Source organism: Nicotiana tabacum, chromosome 6 (genome assembly GCF_000715075.1).
Source record: "Nicotiana tabacum cultivar K326 chromosome 6, ASM71507v2, whole genome shotgun sequence".
NCBI lineage: Eukaryota > Viridiplantae > Streptophyta > Magnoliopsida > Solanales > Solanaceae > Nicotiana > Nicotiana tabacum.
Genome location: NC_134085.1, coordinates 191028860 through 191048227, shown reverse-complemented (window position 1 = coordinate 191048227; position 19368 = coordinate 191028860). Strand labels below are relative to the sequence as shown.

Genomic DNA, 19368 nt, shown 5'->3' with positions numbered 1-19368 from the left:
TCATTTCCACTAAATTAGTCTGTTTTTTTTTAAGCCCAAAGGAAATATTGGCCCAGACTGCAATCTGCTGGAGCCCAACTCCAAAACTCTGGGCTATTCCCTCAGTTGGTGGGCCGTGTGAATTTTCGCAAACCGCGCTACTAGTCCACATGCCCCAACGGTCATATTTCAGAAATTCAGATTTAAAAATCCATATGCTACGTATTTCTAACGGTCATCTTCATCATTTCCCTTCTCTACCCCGAGTCTTTGTTTACTCCCTCACTGTTCATATATTACAAACTTTTTCGAAATTCGTTTTCTTATTCTGCTGAGTGAAACGCATAGACAATCTTGAAGAAAAATGGATGGTATTACTCCTCGGAAAGCAACTCCACCGCTGAGCTCTCCTAACAAGCCTTCTGCTGTTCCAGATCGTTCTCTTTCTGGTATGTTCTTTTGTCTTAATCCCAAAAATTTACACCAAGTTTAACCATAAATTGAATTTTTGAAACCCTAAAAATTCTTAATTTTGCTATAACTTGTTCGATTGATTTTCTTGTCAAACTTATATATATTCTGATGCTCTAGTAACATCGTATGTTCAATGTGATGTATTTATCGATCGGGAAATGCTTGAAATCAAAGAATTTATAGTAGCTAATATTCATCTCATATTGTCTTGTTTTGTTGATCGATAGTATTTTTATTTCTGTTAAATAGGGTCAAGAGAAACGAATGAAAATGACCAGCCGCTTGTTCAGAAATCCTTGACTAAGAATTTCATGTCACCTACCATATCTGCAGCTTCTAAAGCTTCAGTTCCAATTAGAAAGAAAATTTTAGCCGAAAGGAATGAAATTTCCAGCTCCTACGAAAGCCATCCTCAGAACAAAGCCTCAAATCTTGGGTCTAAAACCAGTTCCCTCAATTCAACTTCTCATCATCGTTCTGGGAAATTACCTATTTCTAATTCCTACAGTTATGCCTCTGAATCTGATGATGACCAAGAAAACAACTTTGTTGTTGATTCATCCTATAAGCCTTACGACCCTCTCACTAATGACCTCGGCCCTAGGCCTAAGTATCTACGTTACAAGCCAAATAGGCGTCGACCGATCATTCTTGATTCAAATCAAGAAATCAAACAAGGCGATTCTCAGGAATCTGATGATAATGAAGGGTCATTGGAGCAAGTTCAAGATTCCTCAAATCTTCCAGAAAAACATAGTAATTTGGAGGCAGAAACTGAAGAAGATGGGGATAATAGTGTTCATGAGGATGATGAAGAAATGGAAGTTGTGGAAGGAAAATGGGGTCTAAAAGAACTATTCAAAATTTTGCTTCTATTTGTTTTCTTCTTTTCAGGATCAAATTTATCTTCCATGAACTCTATGGTGACTTCTGACAATGGCGGCATGATTCGAAAGAACATCTTTGAAGCTGTTTTGCATGAAATTTATGGGAGTGGAAGTGTACATGCGGAGCAGCTAGAGTACTCTCAAAGTGGTTTTCTGGAGTTGAGTCAAAGGGGGACTAGTATTGAACTCAAGGCAGTTGAATTCGTTGAAGATGTTGTAGTGGGGTTCTTGAATGTGGAAAGCGCCGATATTGAAAAAACTAGTGCAGATATTGATATTGAACAGGACAACACAGTGGTTAATGTTACTGATCAAAGTGTACATGGTGATGAAGAGGAGGAAACCATGTCAATAGCTGCTGCTGGTGAAGTTACTAGTTCCAATGAGGTAGATGAGGAAGAAGTTGAAGATTTTCATGAGCAACTGCAGAAGGATCAAGTTCTTGAGAAGGACTCTAACCAAGATGAGGAAATCATGTCAAAAGCTGCTGGTGAAGTTACTAGTTCCAATGAAGTGAATGAAGAAGAAGTTGAGCCATTGCTTGATGACATTTCAAGTACTTCTGCCAACGTGCAATGTGCTGCTCAGTCGAGTTACAAATTTGAGCAAGCAGAAGCTGCTTACAATGTTGAGCAGGTGGAGGAAATCTCTGTAGATGAAGAATTAACTGAGACAGAATTTAAAGTAACTGAAGTAATTGACACAGAATATGAAACCAGTAATATTGACATTGAATTAGAGTCAAAGAATGCTGAAACCAAAGAAACTGGATTGAATGATGCAGTTATTGTCATTGGAGTTTCTGCATTGTCAGTGCTTTTAGTGACATCTTTGGTTACCATCTATATTTCAAGGAAAGTAAGAGCTGCTATTGAAACTCCTCAAGCTGGGACATTCAATGTCTTAGAGGAGAAAAATGAAACTTGTGTTGTAAAGGTTTCATCTTTGAGTGACCCTTCAGAAAATCTCAGAAACTTTACTCAGCTTGAGAGAACACCTGCCATTAGATCCATTACAGCAGCTTCGTCTTTGTTTGGTCCAAAGGGAGAAGCATCAAAAGAGATTAGTCAAATCAGCGCTCCAAGTATTGAACTGCTAGGGGAAATGGTACTTGAAGAAGTCAGCAGCAGCTCCCTCAGAAGTTATGTTAGGAAAAACAACACTATTGAAGCAGAAGAGAACAGCAACACTAATGTATATGTTGTGGATCACTCTAAAGCAGATTCTGCATCATATGGAAGCTTTACAGCTGAAAAGAAGATCATCAAGAAAAAGGTATGCTAAACATTTCCCCCCTTTTAAAGTGTTCAAATTCTTATGGAGTCCTTTCTTATAGTTGGATAAAAGCTACAATCTTTAACTGTTTGCTTTCTAAAAGCAGGTGGAGAAAGATGGAGAAGAGATCAAGAAGGGGTGTTGACAACCCCAGTTAGGCGTTCAAGTCGAATTGCTGCAATGTCCCCTTGATGAATATCTCTACTGTAGGATTTTTTTGTTACTAGTATAATGGAAACAGCATCTCTGTTGTTTCATATTCTTTGGTCTTCTTTCAGATCAAATTGTAGGGGTGAAGTAGTGCATCAAGTGCAATGGCAACTAATTGTAACTTGTAGGAAATTGATGAATCTTAACTTTAAATGGAGAATTATCTTGATCACAATTCCTCATTCATAAATCTTTTGCAGACTAGAGAGAATTAGGCATACCAAGAGTAGCAGTTCTACAGTTTTCCTCCAAAACAGTATTAAGCATATCAAAAAAGGTCCTTTATGGATTCATTCTGAGAATGATAAGGAATGAAGATTAAACAAACTTTAACAACAATAGAGCTTGTTATCATTATTCTTTTCCAGTTTCCAAGGAACTAACTGCAAGGGCAAAAAAATATACCTCTGAAATAACATAAACAAAATTGAAGTATACACATCTCTCTCTTACTCTCTAGACTAGATCTCTCTCTCTCTCTCTTGAATAGTAGTCTCCTCTTATTTCTTTTTCATTTTTCTGATCACTTGTTTTGATAGGAGGGTTGGGATTAATATCCTAAGTTGATATGATACACTACAGTAACAGTAGTAGTCTAGGTTCTATGTAGAGGAATTAGAGGGGGTCTGCTCCTGCTGATAAAACTTGCCTTTCCATTAGTAGTACAAGATGCTGAAAATCTTGAGGCTTTCTTCAATATAGTTGGCTTTGGAAGAGTATATGACTTGTAAGAATCCAATCCAGCTCCATAGCTTTTGCAAGACTTCATTTTCCTTTTGTAAGGTGATTCTTTCTTAACAAGATCCTCTAAACTTGTCACTCTTGATAAAGATGTAAATGACTGTGATTTGCCTTGATAAAACTTGGATAATCCCCTCCTGCAATATTCATATTCATACATAAAAAGTATAACTCCACCATCAAATTTTAGATATCAAGATTGATCATTTTAAGTTGTAAGTAATTCCTCAAAAGACCTTCTTTCCTATATTTGTTACTCTTTTACAATTTATAACATGACACCAAGGCCTAAGGTTACTTTTGTATGTGCCAAAAACCAAATTAATTCCTTAAATAAAAGTGCTTACTTGATAGGTAATTGTGCCATGAGGGATGATAAGTCATACAAAGCTTCATCAGAATTAGGTGAACATGAAGAGGGAGATGAAGATGCATCATCTGTTGTGTCTAATGAAGATGAACAAGTTGATCCATTTGAAATTGTTGATGATTCTCCAATGGATGATGAAACTGATGAAGAAGGTGAGTGGCTGTTGGTGTTGTATATCTCACCATTATTACCTAATTCATGTCCTTCATCTATCATCCATAACTCATGTTGTTGATCTTGATTCTTCATCATGTTTGCTAGCTAAGTTTGCCTTATAATTTCTTGAAATTAAAGAAGCAGATCAAGAAATATGTTGAGATAATAATAACCTGTGAGTTGGCTAAAGCTTTGGTGTCTATCTGTTAAAGGCACATGCAAAAGAAAACATGGGATTTTTTGTGTATTCTAGGAAGGCATTTATATATGTGACTATGCAGAAAAAAGATAATGTGTGGATATAGTTCACTTTTACTTTTGAGGCTTTATGACAGCTAATAACACAGAAATTTTCATCACAGTCCAACAAAATAAATGACACATGTAAAACAATAAGATTAGCTAATGAGAAGATTACACGTGTCGAAAGTTAAGTAGGTAGCACGGCAAGAAAATGGAACACTAGTGTCACAATAGAGGATCTCTAGATTAAGATAATAATTCAGGAATTGAATATATGTGTCTGTAGAAATATAAGTAGGCCTTATCCTGAGATTCGACATTATCTTGTCGTATGGTTTCAAATGAATGTCTTGACTTTAGAATTGCACTAAGTTGAAGAGGATAAGCTCAAGTATTGAAATATTTGCCATCAGTATCCGAGTCATCAGCTAAGTCCACAAATATTTTTTTTTAAAAAGTATATTCTTTTTTTACCCTTTATCTTTTATGATAAGAAACAAAGTTCTAGATAAAATCATTGACTAGGAGACATGAGGGGCATTCTTGCTTGCTACTTTTCCTACCGACTTTATCTTTTGGAACCCCCCCCCCCCGCACACCCCCATACCCCCACCCCACCAAGATAAAGGGCAAAAAATAAAATGCATCTCATGAAAATCCTTTTGCTTTTTCAAAAAACCACAAACCAATAATTTAACTTTTTCCTTAAGTGATTGCTACCATTAAATGGAAGGATAATACTATGGTATTTTATTAAATTTAATAGTGAAGCAAGTGTTTCAGGACTTTTGGTCTAATGATAAAAGCATAACGAATTATTTGTTAGTTAGGAGACGTTGCATGTTTAAATATTCTGCAGACGAACGCGTTATAGTTGTTCTATATTTGCTATCTCTCTAAGAAGTTGCAATGCTAGAAGCGATGCTTTTCAAAATTCTGCAAGTATCAATCATCTATTTCATGATATTTAAGTGGAGAAAGATAAAATCATAGAAGTTAGAACAACAACCAATTATTCATTGAAGTTTCAATTGTGCGTAATTAAGAGGTCATTTGGACATTAAAAAAAATTCCTTTTTTTGGAAATTTTTTTACTTTTTTTCGAAACCAGCATTTGTTCATAAAATTTTTAATTTTCACTTGAAGATGCATTTTAAAAATTTTCGAAAATTTGAAAAAACTCTAAAAAGTTATTTTTTAAAATTTTCACTCAGATCACTCATAAAACTTTAAAAACAACCCAAAATTATATTCATGTCCAAACACAACTCTAATTTTCAAACACGATTTTTACTTAATTTTTTTTTCATTTTTTCTTGGAATTTTACGATTCTTATGTCCAAACGCTCACTAAGTCACGAAAACTTCTCAATTATAAGAAATAAGGCAATTTATATTTTATTTAGGATAAACTAAAAAAGATGCAACTCTAGAATTGCAAAGTAAAATGAAAAATCCAAAACACGCGTGAAACATACTTAAGCGATAAACTTGAGAATTTCTGAAATTATCAAATATTTCAAAGTTAGTTAGCAGTCAATATAAAAGCTGAATTCAGTTAAAAAAAGAAAAAAATGGGGGAGAGTCAACATTACTTTACATAGGGAAGGCATGAAAGTAGCTATACTCGTTAGTTTCCTAATACGGAACATTACTCGAATGAAAAAGTCAATAATTTGGGCTTTGTTTAAGAATCCTATGTTCCAACCTTCTTCTTTTTTTCAATTACATTTTTCTTTCGTTTTTTTGGGTTGTGGTATTTAAAATTTTCTATACCACATAAAGTGAAGAGAAAAGTCTATATATCTAATGTAAAGTACATACACATAAGAGGAAGAGGTCAATTCAAAAATATTTGAACAAATCTTCGCAACGACCTCATAATGCACGCACCTTTCTTTTTCTTTTTAAACTTATTCTTTTTCTTTAATTCAGACCACCTTTTGTTTTTGTTTTATTTATCTTTTTAAAAAAAATAAGTATATGATATTGGAAACTCACTTGCTCGATTAATTAAAATTTATATTACGCATGACCTATCAAGAGAAAAACGTTTCGTACCACGAGTTTCTCCATTTACTGGACTCCCTACAGCTACCAGATTGGATTATAATCAAACTTTCATCTTATTGAGGTACTTTTTAAAGTAAAAATAAATATATCATCTTTATTTGGCTCACGCGTTTATTAGAAGCAAAATATGTGAATAGCTTATCATATTTAGTTTGTTTAAATAATTTTCAAATTTATGATTTAAAATATGAAAAGTTGGAAATATTAGTGGAAGTCTAGAAAGATTTGATCAAATCAACCAAAGAAGCTACAAATCCCTTGGTTCAAATTGTACGTGTAGTCAACTTTGTTTGTTTGGCTTGTGTCAACATGATATCTACTTTTCTAGAAATGAAACTTTTCAATCATAAAATACTTCCAAAATATTATATGAAGCCTACTTTGAAATCTTTTCCTTGTTCTTTCACTCTATTCATATATATTGAAAAGTTTGTTATGATCTGGATAATTTCCTAAAAAGTTACTACACATTTCAAATAGCGTTCAACTCTGTTCTTAATTTTTGGGCAAATTCAAATATTAAGACATTCAATTGCCTAAACCCTTACGCCACGAATAGTTGTAAATAAGTATGTATTTCCAGTCAAACCTCTCTATAACACCCTCGTTTGTCCTGGATATTTTTAAATATTATAGCGAATTGTTGTTATAAAGAACATATATTATATAACAAAACATGATATTTAGTTCCCAAAAAACTTGATTTTTATAGTGAAGTGCTGTTATATAAAGATATTGTTATAGAGAGGTGTGACCTTATATACTTATACTAACATACAAGCAAAAGATTCATTTTCATTCATGGTAAAGGGATATCCGCATTGTTTCCAGGACTACTAGAGGTGATTTACCTTTTTTTTTTCTTTTTAATTACTGCGGTGTAATCCACAAATAGCTAAAACTATAGGGAGGTAGATACTATTATTAGCACTAACTTAGAATGTTTGAAATTGTTATCAATTTGTCACGGTCATGTCCAACTATCAAGGTATTATCCGTTTTGGCTCGATTCCTTAAGGCTATCTCAAGGGTTTTAGGCCTCATTGTTTTGACCCTTGAATTTGAACTAAAAAGTATCTTAATTTCTCCTCCCATTTTGGTATGGAATTGCCTAAGGTAACAACAAAACCTTTTCCAGTTCAACCGTGGGATCCGTGGGCTATTACACAACAAAGGGTCGTCATATGATTCTTCTTTGGCCCAGTAAGATAGAGTGCAATCACTAATAAAAAGGAATCTTTACGCAAATAGCCAACACTGTTTATTTTTTAGCTAATATGTCTAAATTATGCAATGATTATACACTATTATACATGAACTATACGTATATTGTACATTGGCCAGCTATTTTAAGTTTAAGCACTTAGGTAGGCAGATATTTAAAGTAATTACGCATACAAAAATTCATGTCCTGACAAATTAATTAAGGTACCAGATGAAAAACAAATGACCACATCTTGTTATGATTGATCAAATAACTTGACACTAACATATATACTGTACTACACATCGTGATATTTCTTCAAGAAGAAAATTTTGGCAAAAAAAAAAAATTGGTTTGCGCATGATTATGAGTGGCACTTGTACAATGTTACTTATAAAGGTCTAGATTAAATTAATTTAACAAGCATTCTAGGCATAGTTAAAAGGATAAGTTTTGGAAAGCATTGGTATGCAATAGGGGTTAATGGTTCGGTCCCGTCGGTTATTTTATAAAATTTATATTATGTTAAATTTTCGGTTATTTCATTTTGTTTAACCAAATTAAATTTTTTCGAAACCGTCCCAATTATCTCGGTCTCTCTTCGATATCGGTACGGTTTGGTTAATTTTTCGGTAGTTTTTTAAAAATGTCATGCAAGAGTCGCTAGTCTAAGTTAGAATGCGATAATGTGTACTTGCATAGGACTTTGGTGGCAAAACTCTCTAGATATTTTTACTATTTTAAAGGTGATGATCAAAGGAACATAAAAGATGTCCAGAATAGAGATTCATCCCACTATTCTATGGTAGCATAAAATAAATTAAGTAAAGATAAGAAAAATATAAATCATACGAGTGGAAAGATACTAATAAAGTTGGAACTCAAAAATAGAGTTAATTAAAAGATTAGTATCCAACAAGAGAAATATTAATCATACGAGAGGAAAGATACCCAATATCTTGTGGCTTGTCACTGAAGATCGTTGGAATACCTAGTGACTTGCTACTCAAGATGTTATAACTAATTTAGTTTCGATATGAGTAGTAAAATATATTTGAAAGTTGGGATTTTGGATATTAATCCAAGACCCAAGAAATTTTTTTAATGCTTTATTTGTTTTAAACTTAGTACATAAAATATATTTTTCGTATATAAATTTATTCGGTACGGTTATAAATTTATATTAAAATAAACCTAACAATTGGTTCGTTACGGTTCGGTTCGATAGGTTTAGTCGATTTTTAACTCAAATAGACGTCTACCTAATCTGTTAAACTAAAAATAACCGGTAGATGTATAATATTTATATAATTTATATAATATATATATATATATATATATATATATATATATATATATATATATATATATATATATATATAACTATATATAATTTATGTATATCGACTAAAAAATATAAACATTAAATCATGTCGACTATTTGTGTAACAATCAGAATATCAATCTCGGGGCTCATCTAATAGGCCTTTTACGCATCTCTTTCTATGAGAAAAATCCAAACGTGGGCCTTTAACGTGTACTGTACACTAGGAGGAAAATGCTAGCTAACCCTATTTTATTTTATCACGTAAAAGTAACAAATGAATAACGAAAGGGAGGAGAATTACGCATTACTTACCTTCCACAAAGACTTCGACTTAAACACCGTAGACATGTAATTTTTGATCCCCCCCTAGATTTTATATATTTTAGTTTTAAATATTTAGTTTAACTCTAAATATCGCCATTTTAACTAGTTTTGACTCTTTTACTTTATTTTAAGATCAAAAAATTGAAAATTACAAAAATAGTTCCATATTTCTCTATTTAATTCATGTATTAGATATTTTTAGAAGGATATATTACTTTGAACCTATTTTATTTTAATATAATCCTTGAAAATATCAAAACTAGTTTCAACTTTAATTTTTAGTTTTATTTTAAATATAATAGTTTATTAAAATCAATTAAGAGTTATTTTATATCTTCTTATAAGTATTTTTAGAAGTAAATTAAATTTTCAGCCTTTCTTAGCCCAATTTGGTAGATTTAGAGCCCAATTTAACCTAGGCCCATATTTTATCTTACCCTAATACATAAAACACTAGACCCTTTTATCTTCTTCTTCTTCCTTAGACACAAACCCTAGAAACGACCCCCACACCAACAAGACCGATGTTCCCTCTTCTTCTTCTTAACGCTTCAACCCTTGAACACCCCTAAGACCACCAAACAACACTCCCTAGCTGAACCCTAATCACAGAGACACCTAAAAATCTCTAGCCGTCCCTCCATTTTTAGACGAGCCCGCCTAGAGCTCCAACAACCGCAGACCCCTCATCACCTCTGAACCCTTATAGCCGCTGGACCAGCTGCACCAAGAACCCCTCCATAGCCACTGCTGCTTCTGGACCTCTCACCAAACCGGCGAAAACTACATCTCCCTCTTCTCCACACTAAGCAGCCGCTAGCCATACTCCTAACGCAACCGCCGAACACACCACCACAACTTACTATCGCCGAGTTCCCTCACCACCACGACTACACACACACACACATGAACAGTACACAGAAACAAAGCAAATACGAGGGTGTTTTGGGTTTATGATTTCCATCTTTTCTCGGTTGATTTCCATTTAGCTTTTGATATATAAAAAAATTACTTTACATCTTAGTGATAGTTTCAGAGATTAGAAATTTTTGAGTTTTTCATTAAATTTTCAATTGTCTTCAACTCCAAATATTATAAAAAAAGAATAAAAAAAAATCAGTGATCTCCTCTCCAATGTCGAATTTCACTGTGATTAAGAGGTTCGTTTGAGTATCAGATTCGAGTTTGGAATCCAGAGCTTTTCCAGTCGTCGTTCATGAGTCCCCGGTGCCGATTCAAATTCCGTTTGCGGTTCGTCATATTTCTGAGTTCAAATTAACCTTATAATTAATTTTTTGATTCATTTTGAGGTTCGTTTCTCATTTCCTATACTCTGTTTTGCTTAAATATCAAGACCTCATTGTTTCATTTGCTGACTATTGTTTTTATGTTATTTAGCTTGATCTATTTGGATGGGTCTTGATTATTAAAAATCAATTTTGACCCAATGTTTCATTGATTTATTAAGAGGGATTAATTTAGCATATCTAAGTAGATTGGCTGGATTTTTCGCTATTTTGAATATAGGGAATTTGAACATCTAGAATGGAAAAATTGAATTTATCATGTTAATTGTTTTACTTTACTTGCTCGAGCCGTTAGTGGTATGTTTTAGGCTGACCATACTTGGGTAGGCAAGCTTTAGGATTTTGTTAGTTTTGAGGCGAGAGGTCGTTCCCTTAGTTAAATTTATCCGGGGTATGCCCCGTAGTATCATGTATTTGGAGGCCATGACAAACTTCGTGGAAAAAGTATAGTATATCTTAGTATTTAGGATTTTACTTTTATTTTCTTATTTTATTTTCTTTCGTTTAGGTGGGGACGACCTCGAGCCTCTTGTGTGTTTGTTTTCCTTTCCTGTGATTTTACCTCAATTTGAATGTTTTAAAAGCCGACTAGATCAAGTATGCAACTGTACTAGTTCCGGGACTTGGGGAGTGCCTAACACCTTCTCCCCGAGTCAAATGAACCCCCTTACCTTCAAATCAGATTAGTTTCTACTTTGTTCTTTTTTCTGGGTAAAAATATTTTCTTGTTAGATATCACCTCTTCTCGTTTTTTCCCTTATTTTGTTCCTTTTATTTTGTTTGAGTCCCTTTTGAATTTGTTTTTGTCGAAACGAGTGATTAATGACTTCAAAATCTACCACCAGATTTTTAATCACACAAAGCCGAGTCTGACAAGCACATCTAAATGGCATAAGACATAGAAGAATAGTGTGTGCACTGAGTTGGTGATAATAGATGTTCTTTGGGATTGATGTAAAATGCAAAGGTTTGGTGAATGTTAGAACACGAGTGCAATGCATCGGGCATAAGGTATTGGACTTGAACGAATTAGGAATATTTCTTGTGATAAGGGTTGTCCGGAAAAGCGGTCGGCCGATAACAAGCACTGTCTTCCAAATCGAAGTCCAAGTTGATCGTGGCAAGTGCAAGAGAAATCACCCTTGAAGTCAAGGCCACAAACTAATCACCATGTTTTAAACTTACAAGTTTTCTTTGTCTAAAACAGGGATGAAAGCTATGTTCATATCAAAGTTTGGAAACTTGAATTTTCAGGTTTAATGCGCCAATTCTGTTCACGCAAAGGATATTGAGAAGATCACACCTCCTAGGCATTTTCCCTAGTTGAGAAGAACCATACCTCCTAGGTATTTTCCCTAGTTGAGAGGAATCTTTGGCTTTCCTTGAGTTTAGGAGTCCTGCCTGGAGAATATGGTTAGTTTTTAATTTTTAAGTTGTTAATCTTTAGCTTTCTTTAAGTTCAAGGGTCCCGCCTGGAGAATAGGGTCAGTATTTACCTTAGTCAAGCTTAGTTTATAGTTTTTCTCAAGCTCAATCTCACCCCTAGGAGACGCACTTCCTAGTCTGGGTCTTTCGAGTTATATTTTTGCTTTAGGAGATGCATTTCCTAAATTGAGATTCTACCCTTACGAGACGCATTTACTAGTTTGGGTCATTTAAGTTTGAGTCATTGAAGTTTTACCCCTAGGAGATGCACTTCCTAGTTTGGGTCTTTCAAGTTATGTTTTTGTTTTAGGAGATGCACTTCTTAAATTAAAATTTTACCCCTAGGAGACGCACTTCCGAGTCTGGGTTTTTCAGGATATACTTTTAGGAGACGCACTTCCTAAATTGATATTTCACCCCTAGGAGACGAACTTCCTAGTTTGGGTCATTTAAGTTCAGCCCTAGGAGACGCACTTCCTAGTTTGGTTCATTCAAGTTTCCCTCATAGTAGACGGACTTCCTAGTCTGAGTCTTTCAGGTTATATTTTGTTTTAGGAGACGCATTTCCTAAATTGAGATTTTACCCCTAAGAGAATCACTTACTAGTTTTTGGGTCATTTAAGTTCATTCCTAGGAGACACACTTCCTAGTTTGAGTCATTTAAGTTTCACCCCTAGGAGACGCACTTCCTAGTCTGGGTCTTTCAGGTTATATCTTTGTTTTAGGAGATGCACTTCCTAAATTGAGAATTTACCCCTAGGAGACACACTTCCTAGTTTTTGGTTCATTTAAGTTCATTCCTAGGAGACACACTTCCTTGTTTGAGTCATTGAAGTTTCACCGCTAGGAGACGCACTTCCTAGTCTGGGTCTTTTAGGTTATACTGTTTAGGAGACGCACTTCCTAAATTGAGATTTTACCCCTAGGAGACACACTTCCTAATTTGGGTCATTTAAGTTCATTCCTAGGAGATGCACTTTCTAGTTTGAGTCATTGAAGTTTCATCCCTAGGAGATGCACTTTCTAGTTTGAGTCATTGAAGTTTCATCCCTAGGAGATGCACTTTCTAGTTTGAGTCATTGAAGTTTCGCCCCTAGGAGACGCACTTCCTAGTCTGGGTCTTTCAAGTTATATTTTTGTTTTAGGAGACACACTTCCTAAATTGAGATTTTACCCTTAGGAGACGCACTTCTTAGTTTTGGGTCATTTAAAATTCATTCTTGGGAGACGCTTTTCCTAGTTTGAGTCATTGAAGTTTTACCACACTTCCTAGTCTGGGTCTTTCAGGTTATATTTTTGTTTTAGGAGACACATTTCTTAGTTTTGGGTCATTTAAGTTCATTCCTAGGAGACACACTTCCTAGTTTGAATCATTCAAGTTTTATCCTTAGGAGACACACTTCCTAGTTTGGTTCATTCAAGTTTCATCCTTAGGAGACGCACTTCCTAGTGTGAGTCGTTTGAGTTCATCTCTAGGAGACACACATCCTAGTCGAGTCTTTAATTTTACTCTCATCATTGCATCAATAACATAGGTGATTTACAGTTTTGCTAACAACTCACGAATCTTCCTAGTTCAAACTGGGGCAGAAAATTTTATTTATTTTGTTGTTTTGATTGCAGACACCCACTTGGAGAACGAGGAAGTTCTTTTCAGAGTTACTTCAAATTTCAAGTCAGTAGCAGGCGGCCACCTGAAGAATGAGGGAAGTCATTTTAGAATACGATTCAAGTTAGAAGTAGCAGAGCTCACCTCAAGAATACGAGTCGACAGTTTGAGATGACCAAAAGAAGAAGTCTCAATCCAGAATGAAAGAGAAGAAAAAAAGAGGTGAATCCGAAATTCAGAAGCAGAGAAAGATGTGAACTGCTCAAGACATGGTCGAAGTCACGAGCGCTACATGTCCGATCTTGATCTAAAAAAGTTGAAGAAGAATGAACTAGCAATTGCAGCTAGCAAGCGCCAATGTTCAAATATAAAGTCTGCATGAAGAACCATTCAAGACTCAAGATCAAGCTTCAGAAGACTTATAGATAGGAATCTTGTAACTCATAGCTGACAGACTTAGTTAGTCTTTTCTATTTTTTGATTTTGATGTAATAACAGGACCGCATACCGGAACCTTGACGGAACGACACTTCAATCGGCTCTCCACCTCGGTATACTCCATCACTATTCCTATTTCTGAACTACACGTGGCGTGATTCCTTTATAGCCAAGGATATGCAGGCAGCTCAGACACCAGGTCTCGATCACATTCTCTTTTAGTTTTTGGTCTCTCAAAATAAGGGTCGGGTCAAAAAACCTGTCTCGTCATTCTTTGTCTGAAAACTCTTCGTGTTTTCAGTCGAAAAGGGGCAGCTGTAGACATGTAATTTTTGACCTTCCCCAAGATTTTACACATTTTAGCATTTAAATATTTAGTTTAGGTCTAAATATCGCCATTTTAACTAGTTTTGACTCTTTTAATTTATTTTAAGATCAAAAATTAAAAATTACAAAAATAGTTCCATATTTCTCTATTTAATTCATGTATTAGATATTTTTAGTAGGATTTATTACTTTGAACCTATTTTACTTTAATATTATCTTTGAAAATACCAAAAATAGTTCCAACTTTAATTTTTATTTTTATTTTAAATATAATAGTTTATTAAAATCAATTAAGAGTTATTTTATATCTTCTTATAAGTATTTTTAGAAGTAAATTAAATTTTCAGCCTTTCTTAGCCCAATTTGGTAGATTTAGAGCCCAATTTAACCTAGGCCCATATTTTATCTTACCCTAATACATAAAACACTAGACCCTTTTATCTTCTTCTTCTTCCTTAGACACAAACCCTAGAAACGACCCCCACACCAACAAGACCGATGTTCCCTCTTCTTCTTCTTAACGCTTCAACCCTTGAACACCCCTAAGACCACCAAACAACACTCCTAGCTGAACCCTAATCACATAGACACCTAAAAATCTCCAGTCGTCCCTCCATTTTTAGACGAGCCCGCCTAGAGCTCCAACAGCCATAGACCCCTTTTTCACGTCTGAACCCTCACAGCCGACGGACCAGCTGCACCAAGAACCCCTCCATAGCCGCCGCTGCTTCTGGACCTCTCACCAAACCAGCGAAAACTCCATCTCCCTCACGCCATCTCCTTCTTCTCCACACTAAGCAGCCGCTAGCCCTACTCCAAACGCAACCACCGAACACACTACCACAACTCACTGTCGCCGAGCTCCCTCACTACCACGACCACACACACACATGAACAGTACGCATAAATAGAGCAAATACGATGGTGTTTTGGGTTTCTAATTTCCATCTTTTCTCGACTAATTTCCATTTAGCTTTTGATATAAAAAAATTACGTTACATCTTAGTAATAGTTTCAGAGATTAGAATTTTTGGGGTTTTCATTGAATTTTCAATGTCTTCAACTCCAAATATTATAAATAAAAAAGGAAAAAAAATCAGTGATCTTCTCTCCAATGTCGAATTTCACTGTGATTATGGGATTCGTTTGAGTATCGTATTCGAATTTGGAATCCAGAACTTTTCCAGTCGCCGTTCATGAGTCCCTGGTGCCGATTCAAATTCCGTTTGTGGTTCGTCATATTTCTGAGTTCAAACTAACCTCATAATTAATTTTCTGATTCATTTTGAGGTTCGTTTCTCATTTCCTATACTCTGTTTTGCTTAAATATCAAAACCTCATTGTTTCATTTGTTGACTATTGTTTGTATGTTATTTAGCTTGATCTGTTTGGATGGGTCTTGATTGTTAAAAATGAATTTTGACCTCATGTTTCATTGATTTATTAAAAGGGATTAATTTAGCATATCTAAGTAGATTGGCTGGATTTTTCGCTGCTTTGAATATGGGGAATTTGGACACCTAGAATGGAAAAATTGAATTTATCATGTTAATTGTTTTACTTTACTTGCTCGAGCCGCTAGTAGTATGTTTTAGGCCGACCACACTTGAGTAGGCAAGCTTTAGGATTTTGTTACTTTTGAGGCGAGAGGTCGTTCGCTTAATTAAATTTATCCGGGGAATGCCCCGAAGGATTTGTATATATTTTTATCCGGGGTATGCCCCATAGTATCATGTATTTGGAGGCCATGACAAATTTCGTGGAAAAGCATAGTATATATTATTATTTAGGATTTTACTTTTATTTTCTTTCGTTTAGGTGGGGACGACCTCGAGCCTCTTGTGTGTTTGTTTTCCTTTTCCGTGATTTTACCTCAATTTGAATGTTTTAAAGGTCGACTAGATCAAGTATGCAACTGTACTAGTTACGGGACTTGAGGAGTGTCTAACACTCCTCTCCGAGTCAAATGAACCCTATTACCTAGAACTCTGGTGCAGTGTTTTAAAAAAAAAAGGGTGACCTAGCACACCGACAGCGACTCTGAGTTAGACACTCCTCCCGAGTCAAATGAACCCTATTACCTAGAACTCTGGTGCAGTGTTTTAAAAAAACGGGTGACCTAGCACACCAACAACGACTCTGAGTTAACCCTTTTGAACACAAAAATTTGTCACTTTTCAAAATTGAAATCCCTTTTGAGCTTACAAATCACTTTATATATTTTAAAGAGGGTTAAGTGAAGTGAAAAAAGGGGTGTGACAAACACATACCCTTGTGGATTTAGATGACACAAACCTCTATTCTTTTGAATATTGTGTATTCTACAAATAGACAGATTTGCCTTCCTGTTCTAAATTAATTTATACTTTTGTGTATAGAAAAATTTTAGTTTTATATTTTATCAGATCATAAATCCAATTCTATCATCCCCATTAAATTCTTTAAATAAAAGGAAAAGTATAGTATACAAGTGGCACATAATTATTGCCATGAATCATGCCTTTCATTAATTTAGGTTGTTGCTGACCCTGACATGCAATGTCTTAAACGAAATGGACAGCTTTTATATTCATGGGATACACATATTCTACCTACTTAATTTTGTCAATAGTACTACAAGCCTCACCAGTAGTGTGAAACGTTAGCAACAATCGCGAATCGTGATTTACTTGGCACAATTGTTATGAATTAACTGCACTTGTCATTTCTTCACCAAATTGAGATTACAGAAAGAAAACACAAAAAGAGGAGATTGGGGTGTAGAACATTTGAAGAATCAAAAACAAATACATATCCTAATAAAAACCAGGACTGTTAAATTACTCGACATTAAGTTCAATTTCAATCATGATATTCTGAAACAGAAACCCTAATAATGTCGAAGTGGGTAATTAGTTTTTCAACCAATGTAATACATTGGATCCGGCAATTTGAAAGTGCGGTCTCCAACAAAATCACCAAGCAAATCACTCCACTGGTCTCCTATGTTGCCAACAATTCTATATCCAGCTTTCACCAACTCTGCCCTTTTCCCTGACTTGTACATTACTGAGGATCCTGTATCATTTACTCCCCTGCACCCAATTATTCATATCATATCAATTACTATATCCCTAAAATGCTCAATTTTAGATAGTTAATTGATATTCTTACTTCAAGATGAGCTTCACCCAAGAATGGTAGCCAACTTTTTTTAGGTTAGCAATCCTGACTTGTCTGAATTCTTCTTTTGTTCCAGTGATAAAGACTGGTTTAATACCCATAGCCAACAATGTTCTATACAGAAACAGAGCTCCTGGCACTGCTGGTGCTTTTCCTTCTCTTGTCCACCCGTCAAACTTCGTCCCGTTGAATTTTGTTGCCCTGATAACAATTAAATGTACACTTTATTAGTCAAGCACTTGAGTTTTACGTGGCTACTTCAGTAGAGACGATCCATCTGTTTTCATCACTGAACCTATTGCACATTTGTAATTATGGGTTCAGAATATAGTATTTGTTGAGATTTTAATGCAATATATCTAGGTACAGAAGTTGTATTTCCTAAAAACTTACCCAAAGGCAACATCAGAACGAGCATAATAAGGAAGGTTAGAGAGAGTGGTTTCATCAATATCAAAGACCCAAACATCTTTGCCGTCTTTGGCAATTTTGAGGGTTTTGGCATACTGAATAGCCGCGACGACCACAGCGTTGCAGTCGTCGCGGTACTGCTTCCCAAGCATGTAGTGCCCTACGTAGCTTTCGCATTGAAGGGGCACTAATTTCCAGTTTTGGATGTTGTTGGTTTCAACTGCCAGCCGCCAGCTCAGGCAGTTGATTTGAGGAACGTGGCGGCCGGCGGAACCAGCCGTCGGCCGTAGAGGGTGGATTTGGTTGGGAATAGACTGTGCGTGGGACGCTTTGGCAGTTGCCGCTGCCATGGAAATAAGGAGAAAGAAGAAAATGGCCCTCATGTTTTTGGAATGTTTGTTACTCTAATTAGAAAGTAGGAGGTACTAACATGGCTGTGTGATTGGCCCTTTATATAAAGTTTGAACTGACCTTTCATCTCATCACAAGTTAGTGAATACATTTCTAGCATTTCTTCCGCGTGCTATTTCTCGATAATTTTTACTCTTTTCATTTTTAGTTTCTTAGTATATTTATTGTGACCGGCATTTCAAAAAAATAATAAGGGGTCGAGTTGATATACATATTAGTTCTGTCAGGATTATAATATATAATTTTTTTATATATATGGGATCAATATAAAGAGTTTTATGCGAGAACTAATAATAAAAATAAATATATATGTTTTAGTTACTTATACTTAATCTCCCAATACTAATATACGTATTTTCAATTTATCTTTTATTTCATATAAAATAATAAATAGATTTTTGTATGGGTCAAAATCTGACCACAAGATAGTTGTCATTAAAAGGAACGATAAGGGATCGACCAAGCCATAGTCGTGCCCCCTAGGCATAATAGATCCGAGCAACTCGGCCACTGTCGAGATCGAGCTGTCAGAAAGCCTATACCGCAGAACATGTCGTATTATTTAGGCGAGTAAGGAAGAGTACAGTCATGAGAGGATACACTGGTTAAATATCGTTGGGTAAAATAAAAAAATCGATAATATATATATATATATATGAGGGGCTCCCATCCAAGAAAGGAGAGATCAAGAGGTGAAAGATAAGAACAAGAGGAGATCTCCGAGAACGAAGAAATGGCTCAGCTTTTGGTTACCACCCCTCGTAGCAACCATTGTTGAAGCCACAAAGATAGATCTCATAGTTATTAACAATTTTTCCTATTTTTCTTCTTTACTCTTACAAGTACGGAACAATATATCAAAGATATAAGCTTATCATTTACATTTGATATTTGTTAATCATCTTGATAAATGTTACACAAGCTCGGTCTCCTTTGATTTTCATATTTATTATGTTTGGATCTAGAGTTAATTATGTTTGGCTAGGATTTACCCTCCTTTTCTCTATTAATTGGT

General features: G+C 35.1%; 3 protein-coding genes across 4 annotated transcripts; 1 reads left to right on the top strand and 2 right to left on the bottom strand.

Annotated features, from left to right (window-relative positions):
- The first annotated feature begins 209 nt into the window (after positions 1–209).
- On the top strand, positions 210–3000 carry LOC107772047 (uncharacterized). 2 transcript variants are annotated; one of them, XM_016591531.2, is made up of 3 exons: positions 210–428; positions 703–2615; positions 2722–3000. In XM_016591531.2, exons 1-3 carry the CDS (start codon positions 344–346, stop codon positions 2758–2760), a joined length of 2037 nt encoding a protein of 678 aa, XP_016447017.2. In that variant the 5' UTR covers positions 210–343; the 3' UTR covers positions 2761–3000. The 2 variants fall into 2 exon arrangements, with proteins under 2 accessions (XP_016447017.2, XP_016447016.2); XM_016591530.2 differs by having other exon boundaries at positions 2719–3000.
- Positions 3001–3153: 153 nt separating this feature from the next.
- LOC107772048 (uncharacterized) lies at positions 3154–4339 on the bottom strand. The gene is made up of 2 exons (XM_016591532.2): positions 3914–4339; positions 3154–3703 (listed from the first exon to the last, which is right to left on the bottom strand). The coding sequence occupies exons 1-2, from the start codon at positions 4186–4188 to the stop codon at positions 3421–3423; spliced, it is 558 nt and encodes a 185-aa protein (XP_016447018.1). The 5' UTR covers positions 4189–4339; the 3' UTR covers positions 3154–3420.
- A 12694-nt stretch (positions 4340–17033) lies between these two features.
- Positions 17034–18386, bottom strand: LOC107772049 (acid phosphatase 1-like). Its single transcript, XM_016591533.2, has 3 exons — positions 17925–18386; positions 17523–17732; positions 17034–17443 (listed from the first exon to the last, which is right to left on the bottom strand). Exons 1-3 carry the CDS (start codon positions 18323–18325, stop codon positions 17269–17271), a joined length of 786 nt encoding a protein of 261 aa, XP_016447019.1. The 5' UTR covers positions 18326–18386; the 3' UTR covers positions 17034–17268.
- Positions 18387–19368: the final 982 nt, after the last annotated feature.

Coding starts and splice junctions, on each gene's coding strand:
- LOC107772047 (XM_016591530.2), top strand. CDS start 344: ATGGATGGTATTACTCCTCGGAAAGCAACTCCACCGCTGAGCTCTCCT. Junction 429..702: donor TCCAGATCGTTCTCTTTCTG/GTATGTTCTTTT, acceptor TCTGTTAAATAG/GGTCAAGAGAAACGAATGAA. Junction 2,616..2,718: donor AGAAGATCATCAAGAAAAAG/GTATGCTAAACA, acceptor GCTTTCTAAAAG/CAGGTGGAGAAAGATGGAGA.
- LOC107772048 (XM_016591532.2), bottom strand. CDS start 4,188: ATGATGAAGAATCAAGATCAACAACATGAGTTATGGATGATAGATGAA. Junction 3,704..3,913: donor ATGGCACAATTACCTATCAA/GTAAGCACTTTT, acceptor TGAATATTGCAG/GAGGGGATTATCCAAGTTTT.
- LOC107772049 (XM_016591533.2), bottom strand. CDS start 18,325: ATGAGGGCCATTTTCTTCTTTCTCCTTATTTCCATGGCAGCGGCAACT. Junction 17,733..17,924: donor CGTTCTGATGTTGCCTTTGG/GTAAGTTTTTAG, acceptor AATTGTTATCAG/GGCAACAAAATTCAACGGGA. Junction 17,444..17,522: donor TGGGTGAAGCTCATCTTGAA/GTAAGAATATCA, acceptor AATTGGGTGCAG/GGGAGTAAATGATACAGGAT.